The 16,951-nt window shown below is 46.0% G+C and overlaps 1 protein-coding gene across 5 annotated transcripts in view; it reads right to left on the reverse strand.

Moving 5' to 3' along the window:
- Positions 1-2,648: 2,648 nt before the first annotated feature.
- RD3 (RD3 regulator of GUCY2D) overlaps positions 2,649-16,951 on the reverse strand; it is a 53,773-nt gene continuing 39,470 nt past the window's right edge. For 3 of the 5 annotated variants that reach the window (XM_061348392.1, XM_061348390.1, XM_061348391.1), the window contains exons 2-3: positions 13,346-13,655; positions 4,916-5,830 (exon numbers count right to left, since the gene is read on the reverse strand). In XM_061348392.1, coding sequence (XP_061204376.1) covers positions 5,533-5,830; positions 13,346-13,641 — 594 coding nt within the window. In that variant the 5' untranslated portion in view covers positions 13,642-13,655 and the 3' untranslated portion in view covers positions 4,916-5,532. Of the gene's footprint in view, positions 2,945-4,466; positions 5,831-13,345; positions 13,656-16,951 lie in introns of those variants that run through there. The other 2 variants (XR_009724715.1, XM_061348389.1) reach the window with 2 other exon arrangements.

Raw genomic sequence — 16,951 nt, forward strand, 5'->3', positions numbered from 1 at the left:
GATACAAAATGTGATTGTGACTAAAATACAGAGGTGAGATGCTGTAACCTGGTTATCTAGCCAAGATCCTGAGACTTCATGAAGTATACAGTATACACAGATAACCCTAAGTCACCACATAATCCACCATGCTTCTTGTAGCCCTTTTTCTCATCTTTCTGTCATGTTTAGTAAGATCTCATCTTGCTTTTCCCCTTAGTTTAAGAGTATCTTTGTGTAGCAACTGCACAGGAAATACGTGGTAGTCACTGGGAGATGTGAGCCCAAGACCCAGCTCTCGGCGCCAGCACGGGATCTTTCTGATGTGAGCCAGCTTGAAACATGGCTTGTCTGGGGACAAGACACACAGGGAACAGGAGGTCCCTTGTGCTGACAGCCCACAGCATGGGCGGCAGTATCAGGGAAAGGCAGGCACCAAGGTCATGATGTCTCTGCCCTGCACAGGCCTAATAACCCTTCCTTTATTGCAGGGTGCAGCCGAAAAGGCTTTGACTCATGCACTCCAGTGCTTCTCAGGATGCTTTTTGGGCTAAACTAAAATGCAGTGTTCCTTTATCAGGGAGGGGCAGCAGGAATATCAGAATAGCCATCAAGTCAAGGCTTAGCCGTCTATGGTTTTCCTCCTGGGACAGGCCTGCAGCAAAGTTTTGGGAAGGAGTGTAAGCAACAACAGAGATTTGGTTGTCCACAGCTTCTGGCAAGGAGCGGCTTAAGTCCTGTGCTGTAGGTTGCATCCTGACCACAGTGTTTACTAACCCTCTGAACTCAGAGTCTTCTTTCCAAACCTCTCATCTGTCTGACCTGCACAATGTGCTGAGCAATGCAATCCATTACGCCAGCAAAATACTTCCTTTTGTTTAGCATGTACGTGTTTTGCATGCTTGATGCTTAGCAGGGAGCCACCTGGGGCCATTGCTAGTATTAAGGTCTTCTACTACCCAGCATCAGGTACAGAATCAACAGGAGTGACTCGGAAGTCACTTAGAGCTTCTCATTTCATGGTAATAGTAAGATGTGCTTGGAAGCATGGTGGTGAAGACCAATGCAAGGTTGTATCTGTGAACAACTTAGCTTCAGAGAATTTCAGACCTTTGCAGTTGTTTAATCCTGATTATTTCTCACCTTAAATGCTGACATCTGTTGGCAGAGGCAGCAAGACAGAAAGTAAGTGGCTGCATCTGTAGCCTGTAGAGAGAGATGGAGCTTTTTGTTTAGTTCAAGTGCCTTTACTGTCCTTGCTTTCCTCGTTTGCTACGTGCACAGTGCACAACAGCAGGGCAATGGAACAGTTGTGTTGGGATAGATGTGAACAGATTATATTTCAAATTCTTAATTAAAAACAAGTCTGAAACCATGGGTTCTGTTCCACAGCTTTGCTTTAATTCTCTGAGGTTCCATGATGAAATGTATAAACAGTGCAATCCCAGCAGACAGGTATTGCCCGTGGCACTCCGATTCTCCATGGTATCACAGCTCTCTGAACTACATGTGATAGGGGTGAGGAGCCCCACCTCCTGCACACCTCTGTCACAGCCTCTGGGTCAGGCTTGTCCATAGAAGCCACAGAAGCAGGGGTGCAGTCTCTCTGAGGTGAGTAGTGACTCCAAGGAGCCTTAGTCCCTTGAAGCTGAGCACTGCAGCTGAGCTGCTATGGACTTGTTGCCATTACTTGTTAGAACGTGTAGTAAGCCTAGGATGGCTTTTTTCCTGGGTCTAACAATGTCCTCTGGATAGTGTAATGCTTCAGCAGTTGGGCTGATACTGAAATCCTTATTCAGTTTTGAGAGAACGACTGAGGATTTAGAATCATAGAAGAGTTAGGGTTGGAAAGGACCTTAAGATCATCTCGTTCCAACAATCATTCTTGTTCAGTTCACTTGTTACCAATGTTGTGCTGCTATGTCACTTCTTATTCTTTTAAAGAACTAAGATGCTGGACTCGTGCTCAGGAGGGGCTCAGAACTGATTAGAGAGTCTCATCAGAGCTGTGTAGAAATGTTTTGGCCTTTAGGTTTCTTTTCCTGCACTAGCACGTGGTGCAGCCCAGGAGGAGCTGGACAGTTGTCAGTGAGGACACTACACGTTTCATGAGGGTTTCTTTCAGACCAGCATTAGTCTAACTCTGTGGCTTGTGAGTCAGCTGCAATGGATCATATGGGTTAGCTTCATCCAAAAGCAATCTTGGTTTCCTGCTGTGCCTGCTCAGTGCCGTGGACCATAGCACAGTAGGTGGGGACAGTTAGGAGTTGCATGCTCCTGTTTGAACTAAAATGCCAATATAGCCACACAAAGGCAAAGCAAACATGAGCTGATAGCTGTTCTGCCTGCTGGAACCAAAGGATCATCTATGGTTCAGTCTACAGCATTTCTAAGAAGAAGGAGCACCACAAGCCCACTGCAGTAGTTGTGCATCTTAACCCCCTCCCCAGCTCTGCTTCACACCTCCTGGTGCACATGCAGTGCAGGTCACTCAGTTTCCAAGCAGTGAGCTTACAGGCAAACAGGGCACTAGTCCTATACCTTTAAGAGTACTAGATAGCACATAGTGAGAACAGAAACCTCATAGTTTGGTATCTGAATATTCCTTTAGCATCAGATGTTACTGTGAACTGAGTGTAACTTGCAGAAGAGAGGTACGGGGAGAATGATGCTGCTTAAAAGCTTGGATTGTATTTTATTGAGGAAATAGAAATGATAGGTAAGTTGAGGCAGAACAGCTGTGGCAGGCACTGCTGCAGGCTGGCCTCTCACATCCATGGCTTTGACCAAAGGTCAGAGTTGTCTCCCTTTGCTGGCTGTTAAAGGACAATGGTAGCTGCTAGCTGGAGGTGGTTAATGAAGGACACAGTATGATCTCAGGCTGCTGTGATAGCGTGAACACGCTTCAGGCGATTTTCCTTGGCTTTGTACATTGGTGAAAGGAAGTCAGTTACTCCTGACTCTCCTTAAGAAAGAGTGAGCATGTTACAGACACTGTGCTGTAATAAAGAGCTGTGTGTCAGAATGTCCTGTCTCTCCCAGCAGTCCATCAAATATTGCATCAATACTGAACGTGTCAAAAGCAACTGCAAATAAAATTACTACAGAGCTGTAGCCTGAAATACATTAACTCACCTCAGCCTTTGGTACCACACCAGTGGCTTGCAAATATATATACACATATGTATGTATGTATATATGTGTGTATACATATATATATATAAAACTAACTTTTTCCCAAATAACAATTCTTCTGCAAATTGTGGCAATCTCTTGCTAGAGATCCCCCATCTTTTAGACAACTGAGGCTATGCTAAGTATGTCAAGCCTTTGTTTTTACTTCATACACACAACCACATTGCTTCACAAGGACAGACAGCTGAAAACCACCAAGCTGATCGTCAGAAGGCTTTAAACTCTCCCTCACTGAACTAGAGGTGAAATAGCCCACCCCAACCTGGATGCTGTATTTGGAAGCCCTGAGGTTTTCATTTAAGGTGAGCTTCTGCTTTCTGTCCCCAGGAGGGTTGCTGACAGCAGTGTTTTACCAAGGGACTAGAAACTACAGCCTGGTGCTAGTAAGAAATCCTTGTCTTCAATTTTAGATATCCCAGAGGGGAGAGAGGAAGAGCCAGAATCCCACAGTCCTAGAGATCGCTTAAGGGCTTGATCTTGATCTTGGTTTTTATGCTGCCCTCCCCATCTCTGAAGGAAAGTGCACATTTCTAGTACTGGAATTCTTCCCAGAGTTGGCACAGCTTCAGAGGCTTTTATCTTGGCTGTAGTACCCACACGCTTCTGCAGAGATCCCCAGGGAACAGAGTTGGAAACAGACAAAAGAACAAGAAAGCTCCAGGGTCCTCCAGGAGCTTCTACCCCACTGGAATGATTTTCCAACAGCCAGTCATACAGGGAAATCCCTATCTTTCTTTCTCATTTCCCACTGGTCACTATGAAGCATCCCAGCCCTTGGCTTCTCCATAGGACCCATGACTTTCACTGTGTCCTATTCTCTTTCCTTTGCTGGTGAGAGCTCTCCCTACCTATGCTGAGTTAGGGCCCTAGCAGCTTTTCTTCAGCTGCATTTTCCTGTTTCCTCAGGGTCCCAGCTGAACCACGCTGGCCTACAGGCTAACTCCATTCACACTAAAGGTTCACAGAATGGTTGGTGTTGGAAGGGCCCTCTTGAGCTCATCCCGTCCAACCCCTGCCAAGGCAGGGCCACCCAGAACAGGGCATACAGGAACGTGTCCAGGTGGGTTTGGGATGGCTCCAGAGAGGGAGACTCCACACCCCCCCAGGCAGCCTGTGCCAGGGCTCTGCCACCCTCACGTAAAGAAGCTCTTCCTCGTGTTGAGGTGACTCTTGTTGTGGTTCAGTTTATGGCCACTGCTCCTCGTCCTGTCGCTGGGCACCACTGGAAAGAGTCTGGCCCCATCCTCTTGGTACCACCTTTGAGATACTGACCTGCATTGATGAGATCTAGGATCTTTTATAATAGTGTCAACCCACTGGCCAACAGCCTGTGGTACTGAAAAGCTCTTTTCTGAGCACCCGTGAGGGAAGACAGAGAACAAACCTTCATCTACCAGAGCCCTTCAGTCACTCACAGCAGGAGGTTGTTAAAATGATCTCAATTATTTCAGCTGTACAAAGAGCCTCTGTACATGGATGCTACACTTCAGTACTCTTTCAGGCTTAGCCATAAACTTTCATTTCAGCCCACTGCCTCATGACTGGGATGTGGCGTGGAGCACTTACCTCAGCAACACAGAACACTGAGGACCAAGAACAGCATTTGACACAGCGCTGATGTATCCGCCTGTATATCTACACAGCACGTTGTTACCTTTCTATCTACTCTGCAGGTGCGAGGTTCAGGGGGTTCTGCCTGCACAAAAGAGAAAATACCCAAGAAACCTGAGCATGCATAAACTTGTTGCTGTGGAATAATATTGGTCTTTCATCTCAAAAAGCTTGGGGTCTGTTTCTACTCAGGTTGGATTGTGAGTTGTCAGCAAAAAGCTGATCAAGAGCAGTGCTGAGGTTACCTGTGAAGTTTCCTGTAGCACTGGGGAAGGCTATTTATTAGTTGGAAAAGGAAGTTCAGTTCCAAATCAGATAGTAGCTTTAACTCACAGGCCTGATCCTGCAAGCCTTACTCATGGAAGTGGCTGTCTTGCTTTCAGCAAGATTGGTCCAGCCAGCAGCTCTCACTAGCTTGTGCCAAAAGCTTTTCTAGATAACTACATCCAGGCTGGGGGGAAAGGGAGAAGGCAGACATCGCAAAATAATTCATTTCCCACAAGAAAGCAGCCATAAAAAGAGGACAGTCAGTGAGCCTTGCCCTTAAGGTTACTGATTAGCTACTAAATTAAAGGAAAGGCTAGCATGTTTGGTCATGAATTGTGTCACACACCGCGGGCATCAGCAGCAGTCACTATGGACACAGCTTCCAAGAGAAGAGACAGGCAGGGAGAAAGAACAAACAGTAGAGCTAGAAAAGAGTTAACTGGGATTGTGAAAGATCTAAAAACCTTATTCAACATAGAGTCAGTAATCCTTGGCGTTCCGAAATTCCGGCATGCTCCAAACCCTCCTGGTGGGCTGGGTGCCCCGTTCCACATCCTCAGAGATGGTCTTGATGTCACTGATGAACGGGGAAATCCTGGACCGGGATTTAAATGTTGTTAAGGAGAGGCTGGTTTTGTTCTTTGTGTTCCATTGCCTGGCAAGCTTCTTGGCCTCTTCCTCTTCTTTGATCTTCTCAGCAGCTTCCTGCAGGGCAGAGCGGAAGAGCCGGGATACTTCCTGCACTTCTGGTTCATATTCAGCAATGAGTTGCCGGAATCTGCAAGCACAGTGAAGGCACAGCTTTGATTAAAACCATCAAATGACACATTGCTGCCAAGTCACTGTGCTAGGCTTGGAGCTTGCACTCCTGCAGAATGGGACTCCCTGGAACTGAAGGGAACAACAACAGGGAGGGGCCATGAAGATCTGCTCAAGGTTTCTAAAATCACAGAGAATGTAAGGAAGCAATGAATCACTGTTTCTCATAAGTACAAGAAATAATAGGGAGCAGCAAACAAAGCTTGAAGGTGGCAAGTTCGAAACAGAAGGAAGTGCTCTTTTCACACACCACCTATTAAATCAGAACCCGGTGCTATCAATAGCTTAAGAAACAAAATGATTAAGCAAGTTTGTGGAAAATGTCCCCATTAGTGCTGATTAAACGTGATTATCCAAATGCAAATCCTTGCTCAAGTCACCCCTGAACTGCTGCTTACCAGAAGCTGGGATAAACCAGGGAAAGTCGCACTAGACTTCCCTTGTTTCCAATTCTCATTCCCCAGTGGCCATGAGACAAACAAAATTCCTGTATATCTCTTCTTTGTTATATGTTTGGTTGTCTCCCAATATTCAGTGAAGTGACATTTCATCTTCCTATGGATTTCTGCAAGAGAATGGACCAGCTCAGCTTGACTGGCAGCATGATGCTGTATCTAAGTAGACAAATGTGAATTACTCCAGTGCTTTCTCAGGAAAGAGCTCAACACGTTTGTTGCTTAATAAGCTAGCTTAATGCCAGGGAAGTGAAGAATTCCCCCTGTTTATTTTGCAGGTGAGGAGGGGGAGATGCAGAGCAGGATAATGTTCTTGAAGTCACTGAGTGGGTTGCTGCCTGGGCCAAGAGGAGAACATGCCATTCCTGACACCTTGTTGGGTAACGAGGTCCTCAGCCTGGAGAGTGTGGGATCCACCCCCTAGCACTCACACACTGGGCATATAGATATTCTAGTTGTTCCATGGTAGTATGCATGTATGACAGATGGTAATATGGCTACCCCTGTAATAAAGAATCAGTTTGTAACATAAAAATTGTATCTACAAGTAGACACAGAGCTGAAATAATACTTTGCTAAAATACAGTTATTTATGCTTAATGGAAGCTAAATGGCCTGTAAGCATTTTGGTATCTTTTCTCCAACAGAACTGAATAAGGATGGAGAACAGTAGGATTGCATTTAAATAAGCCTAATATAGCAGAAGCTGATAGAACAAGATCTTGCCTATTGGTTTCTTTAAAAGCCTTAGGAACATAACAAGGAGTTTAGTGCATTATGGAACTGCACTGCTTAATGGTGTATCAAAGGGAACCCACGATACTAAGGACAAAAGAAAACCAGAGTTAAACCAAAAAGCCTCTTTGTACATTTATGCCTTTTGACTCTCTCTGTGGAGGCCTGGTATTGGGCATACATCTTAACAGCATGCTGCATCCCAGGTGTTCCAGTGTGCTTCTCTCACAGCACGTGTTGGCAGCTACGTGTACAGCAGTGGGGACACCACTACTGCATGCTGATGGAAATCTGTTCTAGCAGAAGCTGCAGGTGCTTGCAGGGTCAAGCTAGAGGAGTTTGATGCAAATCCCACCAAAGTCACCAAGATGTTCCTTAAGCATTTCAGTTGCTGAATTCCTAACCCACCTCCTCCAAAAAACCCCAACCCTAAATATGGAACATTGGAGTGCAAACAGCCTCTGAGGCACTGTCATTCACACTGGTACGGAAGTACTTACACAATACTGCCAAAGTGAGTTGTGCAGAGCAACTAAGAGCAAGAGACTTGGTCTTGCTGAGTGTTACAACATAACACTAAGAGGGATTTGCTGTATGTGGCAAACATCCTTTCTGCTTTCTGAGGAGGCACTTCAGTTGTGTTTTGGAAGAGACAAAAATACAGTTTCCACAATAAATACACTTCTCCCTTTATTCTATACAGAAGCACAGACAGATGAGTCCATTGAAACCCAGGTCTTCACAGCATTATAATTTAGTGAGAAAAGCACCTTCCTTCAAAAGGTTTTTACTGCAGAGGTGAACTGAATGAGTCATTCCATTATTTTATCTTCATCTGTATTTTAAAGAGAGCTGCTGTCATGTTGTATCTATAGCTATCAGCACATCTTTTGTATTGGCAATTGTGCACCCAAGAGGCCTCATTGCTACCTCCAGTTCTAGAGGCTGTGTGACGTGCTGCTGGACTGTGGCCCCAGAGCAGGTAGCACCGTGTGTCAGGCTATTACTGGACCACTGAGTGGCTCTGGCAACAAGAGGGAAAACAGGTGGTATGATGGCAAATTTATCCCCTGAGCAGAGCTCTAATACGAATGCCCTGTGTTGCTAATAATACTCCCAATCAAACTAGCTGAAATAGTTCTCTAAAATCAGCTTTCCACCTTTGTAGCTCCCTGCCTGTTTGCATTCTCCTTAGCTAGGGTAGCAAGAATTGGTTTTGCTGTTAAGATTTACCTCTGGCTTTTCAGGACCAACACAAGAACTACTTCAGATGGATTTGAGCAGGTCTAAGAGGCAAAGAGAAGGTGAACCAACAGACTGTCTGCCAGTTTCCCAAAGAAAAGCCACACTCATTCAGATGGAGAAGGGAAAGGGGGCCCTTTCCTCCTGCCCAACAGGATGAACTAGCTTCATCAGTTTATTAATGCCCACCTAACATCAGTACCAGCATGTCTGTGTAAGGAGCAGCGCCTGCATTACATCCAATAGGTGTGCATGCCACAGTTATTTCTCAGCAGAAAAGATGGACAGGTTCTGAGGGGGTGAGGTCTAGCTAAACCAGTCTGTGTGTCAGGAAATAGATAGCTTGCTGTAGCCACCTACGCAGCATTGAATCCATCCTTCCCAGTTACCAATGAAAACCAGTTGATGTACTGGATGATCAAGCAATCTGCTCGCTGCACATAACACGCAACAGATAAAAACGGTACAAACCACTGGAATCAAGGAATATGGGCTTGTATCCTGGGAAACAAACTCCATGCAAAGCTGCTCAATGGAATTAAGCAGAAAAAAATTGCAAAAGGCTCACCTACGTTCTAGCACAGGTTAACACCCTGACACTTCTGCATGGAATAGTTCCAGACTAGGCAACTGCACAGCTATATCCAGAAATCCCTTGACATGGTTTCCTTATTCCTCAGAAAAGTATACCTATCTTATCTGTGAAACAAGTGATGATACTACTGGTAGCCTATCTCTAATACATTATGCAAGTCTCACAGTCTTAGATGTGACCATCAACAAAACTCACCTTGAACCAGCAAAGCAGCCTGGAGAGCATGTATACACACACAGAGAGAGGGATGAGCACATTGCCCACTCCAGGCTGTGTTCTAATCACAGTTCAAACAAATCTGTTCTTTACACTGGGAGCCTTCCATGTCCTTGTACAGCCAGTAGAATTGAGGAATTGACAGCACTTGGCTCCTACTGGCACTGCTTTTGTAAAGCACTGTCACCTGCCCATGTTATTCCATAGGTCCCCAGTTCAGTAGGTTTCCTAAGTACAGCCTGAACTTTAAAGACCTCTTAAATCCAATGGAAGTCGGTGGACTTAAACAGTGTGCTTATAGTTCAGTGTACTCCTGAGTGCCTGTCTGAACTGGGAGCTCTAAGTAGATTTAGTCACTCAAAGAAAACATGGGCTGCTTAGGGCTAATAATTAGTGGCTGACTCCTGAATCTATATTTTGAGCAGAGGTTCTGGTTATATTGAAAAGCTATGCAGAGCTTTGCTACAGAAGGCTGCTTGACTCCCAGAGGACCATGGCATTCACTAACTCATATCACCTCAAACTTAAGCTCATGATCCATGTCTGGTTTTAGGCATTTGTCTTACATTCAAGCATAGGCAGTCCACCTCAGCTATACACAGTCCTTAAAAAATTATAGTCTTTGGCCTGCAGTGTTAATAACATCTCAGATCACCAAAATGCAGGTTTGCATTTCCATATTAGGCTTTTACTGTTTCACTTTTGGTGAAACTGAAAGAAATGAAACAGCTCTGATGAGAGCTTAAGCTGACTAAGCATGGCGAAACCGTAGCATTCTGTATTAGCAAGCTACGAGTCCACTTTTTCAGTTTAACCACGTCAGGTACCAAAAATCACCGACACTTCCTTCAAATGGCTCCAGGATTTCATTTGAAATCTAGTCTGTGATCTCCAACCCAGTAACCTACAGCTAAGGTACACCTGAATGCAACAGCTTCATTTGTATGAGGTGAATCAGAGTCCCCAGGTAGCTGTTGGTATTTACAGTGCATTTGAACCCTTCCAGAATTTCAAGTGACTCAACGAGAAGTTTCTATTGGCCTGAAATACAAACCCAGGCAAACTGGATCTGAAGGAAAATCCCTCCCGTTTCAGAAGTGCTCCTTTCCAGCCTTGTCCACATCTAAAGGACCAAATGCAGAGAAACCCTGCTTCACCGCAGATGTGACTGTAGCCACAGAAAAGGACAATTTGGATAAGCATTTAGAAGAGCTTTGGAGAATAAAGTCACATCTCTGACAACTCAGACCGAAGTGTTTTGTTCTGGTTTTGGCTCTGAGCTCCGTCCAAATCTCCCAAAGAAGGAGACTTTGTGTGACACAAACAAAACAAACAGTGCAGCCTTACAAGGTGCATGCCGTTTGTGTGATTCAAGTATTACATGCTTGTTGAGTACATCAGAAAGGACTTCACCTCTTAAGATGTCCAAGCTGGAAGGGAAAGGAACCAGCTTAGTGTTTCAGCCAGAACCAAGGGCTTCAGTAAGGTACATGCTCTGCATTTGAACTTCCAAATGCAACCTCATAGATCTTTTAAGTGGAAGATTTTCTGAAAGTGGATACATATTAGAAAGTCACAGAGGATTCAAGAGGAAACAGCAGCAGTGCAATAATGTGGTGATTAAAGTACTATACTGCAGATGTGGCCATTTCAGCTGAATTCCTATTATACTCCTCTTGGGCAGTTTGGGAGAAGTTATTAAGATCCCCATGTTATCTCACTGTCTGAGAGGGTAATTTCTCCAGTTCTGGCTGTCTTTTAGTTAGACTGCATGCTCCTTCTTTCTGCTGTGTATTTTCAGCCCCTAGCATGGCAAGCCCCATCCTTTTTAATTGTTTCCATAACAATAATTAAGATTTCTGAACCACAGGGCTCTGGGTGAGAAGGTAGAAAAGAAGGGTCAACTGCTCACATTCCCAACACAAGACAAAGGGATTATCAAATACAACTTGTCCATACTAGTTTAAGACAAGCAAAATACAGTTTTCTCCAGGAGAGCTGTAGTTCAGGTGTAGAACTCTGCCTCGGGGTGCCGCAAATGCCAACATTTACATGTGTTCAGAACCAAGAAAAGCAAAACCCCACAACCTAGGCAACCTACTGAAAGAAGAAGCCACGGAGGGCAATTAAGGACAGAAGGGCTACTTCTGGCTCTAAAGGTCTCCAAGGCACAGTAAGCTGGAGGCTAAATACAAGATACTGTGATTGTCCACACTGGTGTATTTGCTTGCCCTGTTTTCTCTTTTCCTTACACTGATGCTACTGGCACTATCTCACAAACAGACTGCACATCAGATCAAACAGACCTTTGACCCAATCCAGTTCTGCTGTTATTATGGCTATGGCATTCCCTTCTTCATCAGGGAATTGAACCAAAAACCGTTATGCAAGTCTCATTTATTTAATGTGGCTCTGCTAACCATAGTGTGGAACAAACAAAACCATGCCACTTCTTGACTCATACTGTAATACAATTTATGATAGCCTATAATAGCAATTTCTAAGAGGATTTTAGGAGGATGGTTTTATCCTTTTTCAATCATGCCCACATAGAGCCCATCAATGTCGCTGAGTATGTTTCTCTACCGCCAGCAGCACACTGAATCCTGAACAAGCACTAGAAGCAGCACTGAAAACACATATCTTTGCATAAACAAAGCAGGAGCAAGCTGTAGATGGCTCAGCTTAATACCCTTTAGTGAAGGAGCTGATGAAGCCTCCCAGCTCCAGTGGCTGAAGCCTGCTCTCATGGAAATAACCTGTTTTCCAGACAGCCCTTGCTCTGTGGCCCTGGGGAGGGTGAAAATAACTCTGAACCCCAAGGGCTTTGAAGTGGCTTGTTTACAGCATAGCTTGGAGTTAGACAAATGTAAGGCAGGTGCTGCTTCCAGCAAACTTCCACTGGGAAGAACCTGGCCACTGAATGCGCCCAGATTTCTGATTCTGCCACAATGACAGCCTCTGCAAGAGCCAAAGCCCTGTGCCAGCTTGCCTCCAAGGTTCATCCCCAGGGCAGATGAGGGCTAGAGAGGTAAGACAAAGGACCAGCTGTTCCCAGCCCTCTTCCAGTTGTGAATCAGGAGCTGTAGATTCATTTGTTCGAGAGAAAAATGGGTGCCATCACAGGCAGTGACTGCAGGGTGTTGGGAATCCCTTTGTGTCTGCCCTGCCAGGACTGTTTTATTTCTAATCCCGGCTGAAGAGTATGCTGGAAGAGGGGGAATGGATTATACAGGCCCATTTCACATCTTGGCTTTGGCTAAGGTGAACTGCGCTGTGCTCAGCGAGAAGATTTAATGTAGGAGACCTCCCGCAGAGGAAGAGAGTCACCTCCTTTCCCCCAGCTTGGGTGCTAGAACAGTCTTAGATCTATTTCTGAAGACATTTTCACTGAAGGTTACTCAGCTGGCCAGCAGCAAACCTAGATCCAGCACTTGAAAGGCTCAACAGCAAGTCCAAGAGGCTGTATCTGTGCGTGCAGTGCAGAAGGCAGAAGTACCACGTAGCTGTTCCAGCCAACAGCATGCCCCACCTGCCTCCTACTCCAAGTGAAGGGTGTGGAGAGAGGGAGAAGCATGCAATCCCTGCTTTCTCTGGGAATACCCGGCTCACAGGCTAAAAAACATAATAGCACCTTTTGGCTGGACACTGGGGACAAATGCCTCAATAGACCTGCTGGACAGCTTAAACCAAGGAAGGAAGGCTCCAGTGAGAGTGGATAAACACCAAAGCAGGTTGTTCAGAGGCTGCAGAATCTCCACCCTCAGAGATATTCAACAATAGACAGCACAAGGCCCTGAGTAACCTGATCTAACTTTGGAGCTGGCCCTACTTTGAGTAGGAGATTGAAGCATGTATCTCCAGAAGTCCCTTTAAACCTCAGTTATTCTATGGATTCTAAAGACTGAAGCAGAAGCCATCACGATACTGGAATGGCAACTGTTCATCAGGCAAGACAAAGCTTCTCTGGCTGCTCAGGACCATAAAGTACTCAAGCCAATCTCAGGGGGAAATGGCATTTAGTAACTTTATGGGGGAAATGATACCACATTAAACTATCTTAAAACATTAGGTTTCTCTTCTTCCACAGAGACCCTGTCCCAGCATGACTTACAATACAAGATGCCAAGTTTCAGTTCTGTTGGTTCAAACCACTCTTCCTCCCTGCTCACTTATCAGAAAGAGGAAAGGGAGGAAGGAAAGGTCTGTATCAGCACATCTTTTACTGTACCTGAGTATGACAGGCCCACAGTAGGAAGGGTGGATTTTGGTACACATATCCTCCAGCTGCAGGCGCTCTCCTGGGCTGATATCATAGCTCTGCTTTGGATAGCTGACCAGCCAGCCGTAGTCCACCCCTGTCTTGATCTTGCGATACTCGTTCTCCCGCTCTCGCTGCTGCTTCTCTGCCTGCTTGGTCTGCCAGCTCAGCTCCATCATGAGCGTCTCCACCACCATCTCCGTGGGGCTTTTCTGGGAAATGCGGCTTGAGGGCTCATTCCACCGGAACCAGGAGGCCAGTGACATAGTGCTCTGCGTGTCTTCATGCGGAGGGGGTTGAGGGTAGGGAAAGAGAGAAAAAGAACAGTGCCATCATCACCAACCTCAGCCAAGAACGTCCTCCCCTGCATGTCCCCCTGAGTCTGTTGTTCACCTAACGCTGCTACTGGATCAGCCAGTAGGACTAACGGGTGCTGAGCACCTTGAGAAATCTCACCTGCAGTGGCCAACCTGTGCAGAGGGTGGGACAAAGGGGGAAGAAACAGTTCCCTTGAACTTCTTATCACTTCATCATTGAAGTGACAGTCACAGTTCTATGTCTGGAGTTAAGGAATAGGATACCTTGCTCTCTCCAGGTCAGGATGGGAAGCATTCTCCTGCCCACATGGAAGAGCTAGAGCTAAGGTTTGCCTGTCTGAATCCTCATGGGAGGGCATGACCTTGCAGTGGCTCTATATGAAAAACTCAACACATGGAGTCCAGCTGTTGCTGGGAGCCACATTCTAGCCAGCAGGAGATCCTTAGGGACAAGGGCAGGAGATGTGACCTGGTGTGGTGGGTTGCCCCTGGCTGGACACCAGGTGCCCACCAACGCTGCTCTGTCACTGCCCTCCTCAGCTGGACAGGGGAGAGCAAATACACCAAAAGGCTCATGGGTCGAGACAAGGACAGGGAGAGACAGTCACCAGTTACCAGCACAGGCAGAACAGACCCCACTGGGGGACACTGAATTGTTACCAGTCAAACCACAGCAGGACGATGATGATGAGAAATAAACCAAATCTTAAAACACCTTCCCCCCACCCCTTCCTTCTTCCCAGGCTCAACTTCACTTCGGAATCCTCCACCTCCTCCCCCCGAGTGCCCCAGGGGATGGGAATGGGGGTTGTGGTCAGTTCATCACACATTGTTTCTGCTGCTCCTTCCTCCCCAGGGGAGGACTCCTCATACTCCTCCCCTGCGCCAGAGTGGGTTCCCTCCACAGGAAACAAGTCCTGTATGAACTTCAACAAGAGTCCTTCCCATGGGCTGCAGTTCTCAAACTGCCCCAGCCTGGGTGCCTTCCATGGAGTGCCATGCTAGAAGAGCATTACCACCAGTGTCAAGGGAACTGAGGCTGGGCTGACAGGGAAGTAGCCACATATTAAGGTTTAAATTGTTATTACTTCTAAGTGAGAGGTTTCTGCTGCTGGGAACACAGAGAAGGCAGAACAAACTGCACCAATCAGCTCAGCAAAAGATGGATTTAACTCTCCACCTGGCCAGTCCCTTCTTGGAGTTACTTCAAGAGGACAATGCATGGAACAAAGTTATTAACTATTGTATTTGTATTTGAACACAATGGAATCCAAAGCAGGCACTAGGGACGTGAGCAGAAGCAAAACAGCATCTGTTTCTTCACACAGCACACTTACGTGCCTTGTTGCTCCCTTTCTTTAGCCCCCAGGGAGAAGGGGTGGCACAAATAAGCGTTGCAGCTGGGATTACCAAAAAGCTACTCTTGGCAGCAGCCCAAGCAGGACACGGAGTTAACATGAAGGTAATGACTGAAGAGCCTCATTCTGCAGGGCCAGAGCAAATCCTCAGTGATGAGACACAGACACAAAGAGAGACATGAAAGGGAGAAAAATAGGCTTTTGATTTAAGCTGCTGTATTGGGGCCTAGAGCCTTTACTGACAATGCAGATCACCAAAAGCTCATAACTACCCAATACTCCCATTATTGCTGAGAGCCATAAGCTTCCAGACTCCCTAGAACAGCAATGATCAATAGGATTCTGCCTTCATTGCCTGGAAAACCATCACCATCTGCACCAGGTGAGAAGGGTGCTTCAGTTGCTTTCATGCCTTTATTGCTTGCCTTGTTCTCCTTCAAAAATGTTCATGTTATGTAAATATGTCACACCATTTCAGTAAGGAAAATGCTCCAAACCCATGGATAGTCTGTACAGTGTCCAGGTATGAAATTATCTCAGGATCTAATGCTTAATCTTTTCTAGATCCAGCAAGTTTGCCAAATTACACCAAAAGACACTTTTCTCTAGCCATCTATCCTAACTCAGCAAGCAACACCAGTTTCTCCAGGAGTGACAGCTTCCACAGGACACAGATCTAGCTAGCTAGGTGTGTAAGGCCACAGGCACTCTTCTAAAACTGTACAAACATTAATGCCTTTGCTGCTTTACAGTGCTTACATGTGAGAGATTGCTGTAGTGACCGCTCTTGCCCTGGAGTATCACCTATGATTATCCTTATAACAGCAGCCATAGTCAGCAGCTGCTGGAAGTAATCTTGCTCCTCTCATTTCTGTGCTCAGCAGGAGGAGGAGCAGCAGCAGGTCCTTTCATTTGCTTTCATGGCCAGGGTGAGTCCAGCTAACAGCTCCCAAAGCAGCACACAGTGCTCTGCCCGCCTGTTGCTGAAATACCTGCCCAAGACACGTGAAGGAGCTCAGGGTGGAACTGATGTGCTGAAAGCTTCAACTCCATAATCCCACCATTCTCACATGTACCTGGATCCTGCTACATGGTAGCCTCCATTCACCACCACACACTATTTAGGATGAAGATCCTTAAAACTTAAGGCCCATTCCTTCATCCTACCACTTACGTATCACATAGGTAAGCCCTACTAGCAAAAGTGAGCAGCATAACAGACCACAAGCGGTTGTAAATGATTTTAAAGTCTCCTGTTTCTTTTCAGCTTATGTGACAATAGCAGTTTTTCCATAAGTTTTACAGATACCTGACCAATTCATGTATCATTATTGTTTCCATTTGTGCCTTCATCTGATGAAGGGGAGCATGCCCAGCAAAGTGTTAGCTTGCTTTGCGCTTATTCTGCCTATGACCTGATCTCACATCGGTGTAACTCTGCTGACCTCAGTGTATCAGGGGTAAATCAGTGTAACTGTGAACCTGAGAAATGCCCTTCCAGCTATTCCAAGCTCAGCAGCTCTTTTGCTCATTAGAAGAGAAGCAAGAGGAGAATTTAGTGGTCAGAACTGGGAAAGAGCAAGGAGACCTGGGCTCTAATTTGACCTGCCCAGGCTTTCACATGGTCCTCAGCTGTTCCTACTGCCTTTATGTTTTATGTCACAGGTCTATCCCAAAGGAAGTAGCTCTGCAGGAGGAGAACCCTTTTACCTAGCACTGCTACTGCAGAGAGCAATCAGCTAGGAAAGTGTTTTGAATAACTTTGACTGACCAAGGCTGCCAAATCTGAGCTCTGCTCTGTCCCAGAGCTTTCATAAACCACTGGTAAAAGGCAGTTTTGCTTTTCATAAGGGAACATGGACACCCCTGACTCTGAATGGGGCTTCCACTTGTCTCCCATA

Source organism: Neopsephotus bourkii, unplaced genomic scaffold, assembly GCF_033783945.1.
Source record: "Neopsephotus bourkii isolate Nb327-2 ecotype Australia unplaced genomic scaffold, CSIRO-AGI_Nbou_v1 NB_354, whole genome shotgun sequence".
Lineage (NCBI taxonomy): Eukaryota > Metazoa > Chordata > Aves > Psittaciformes > Psittacidae > Neopsephotus > Neopsephotus bourkii.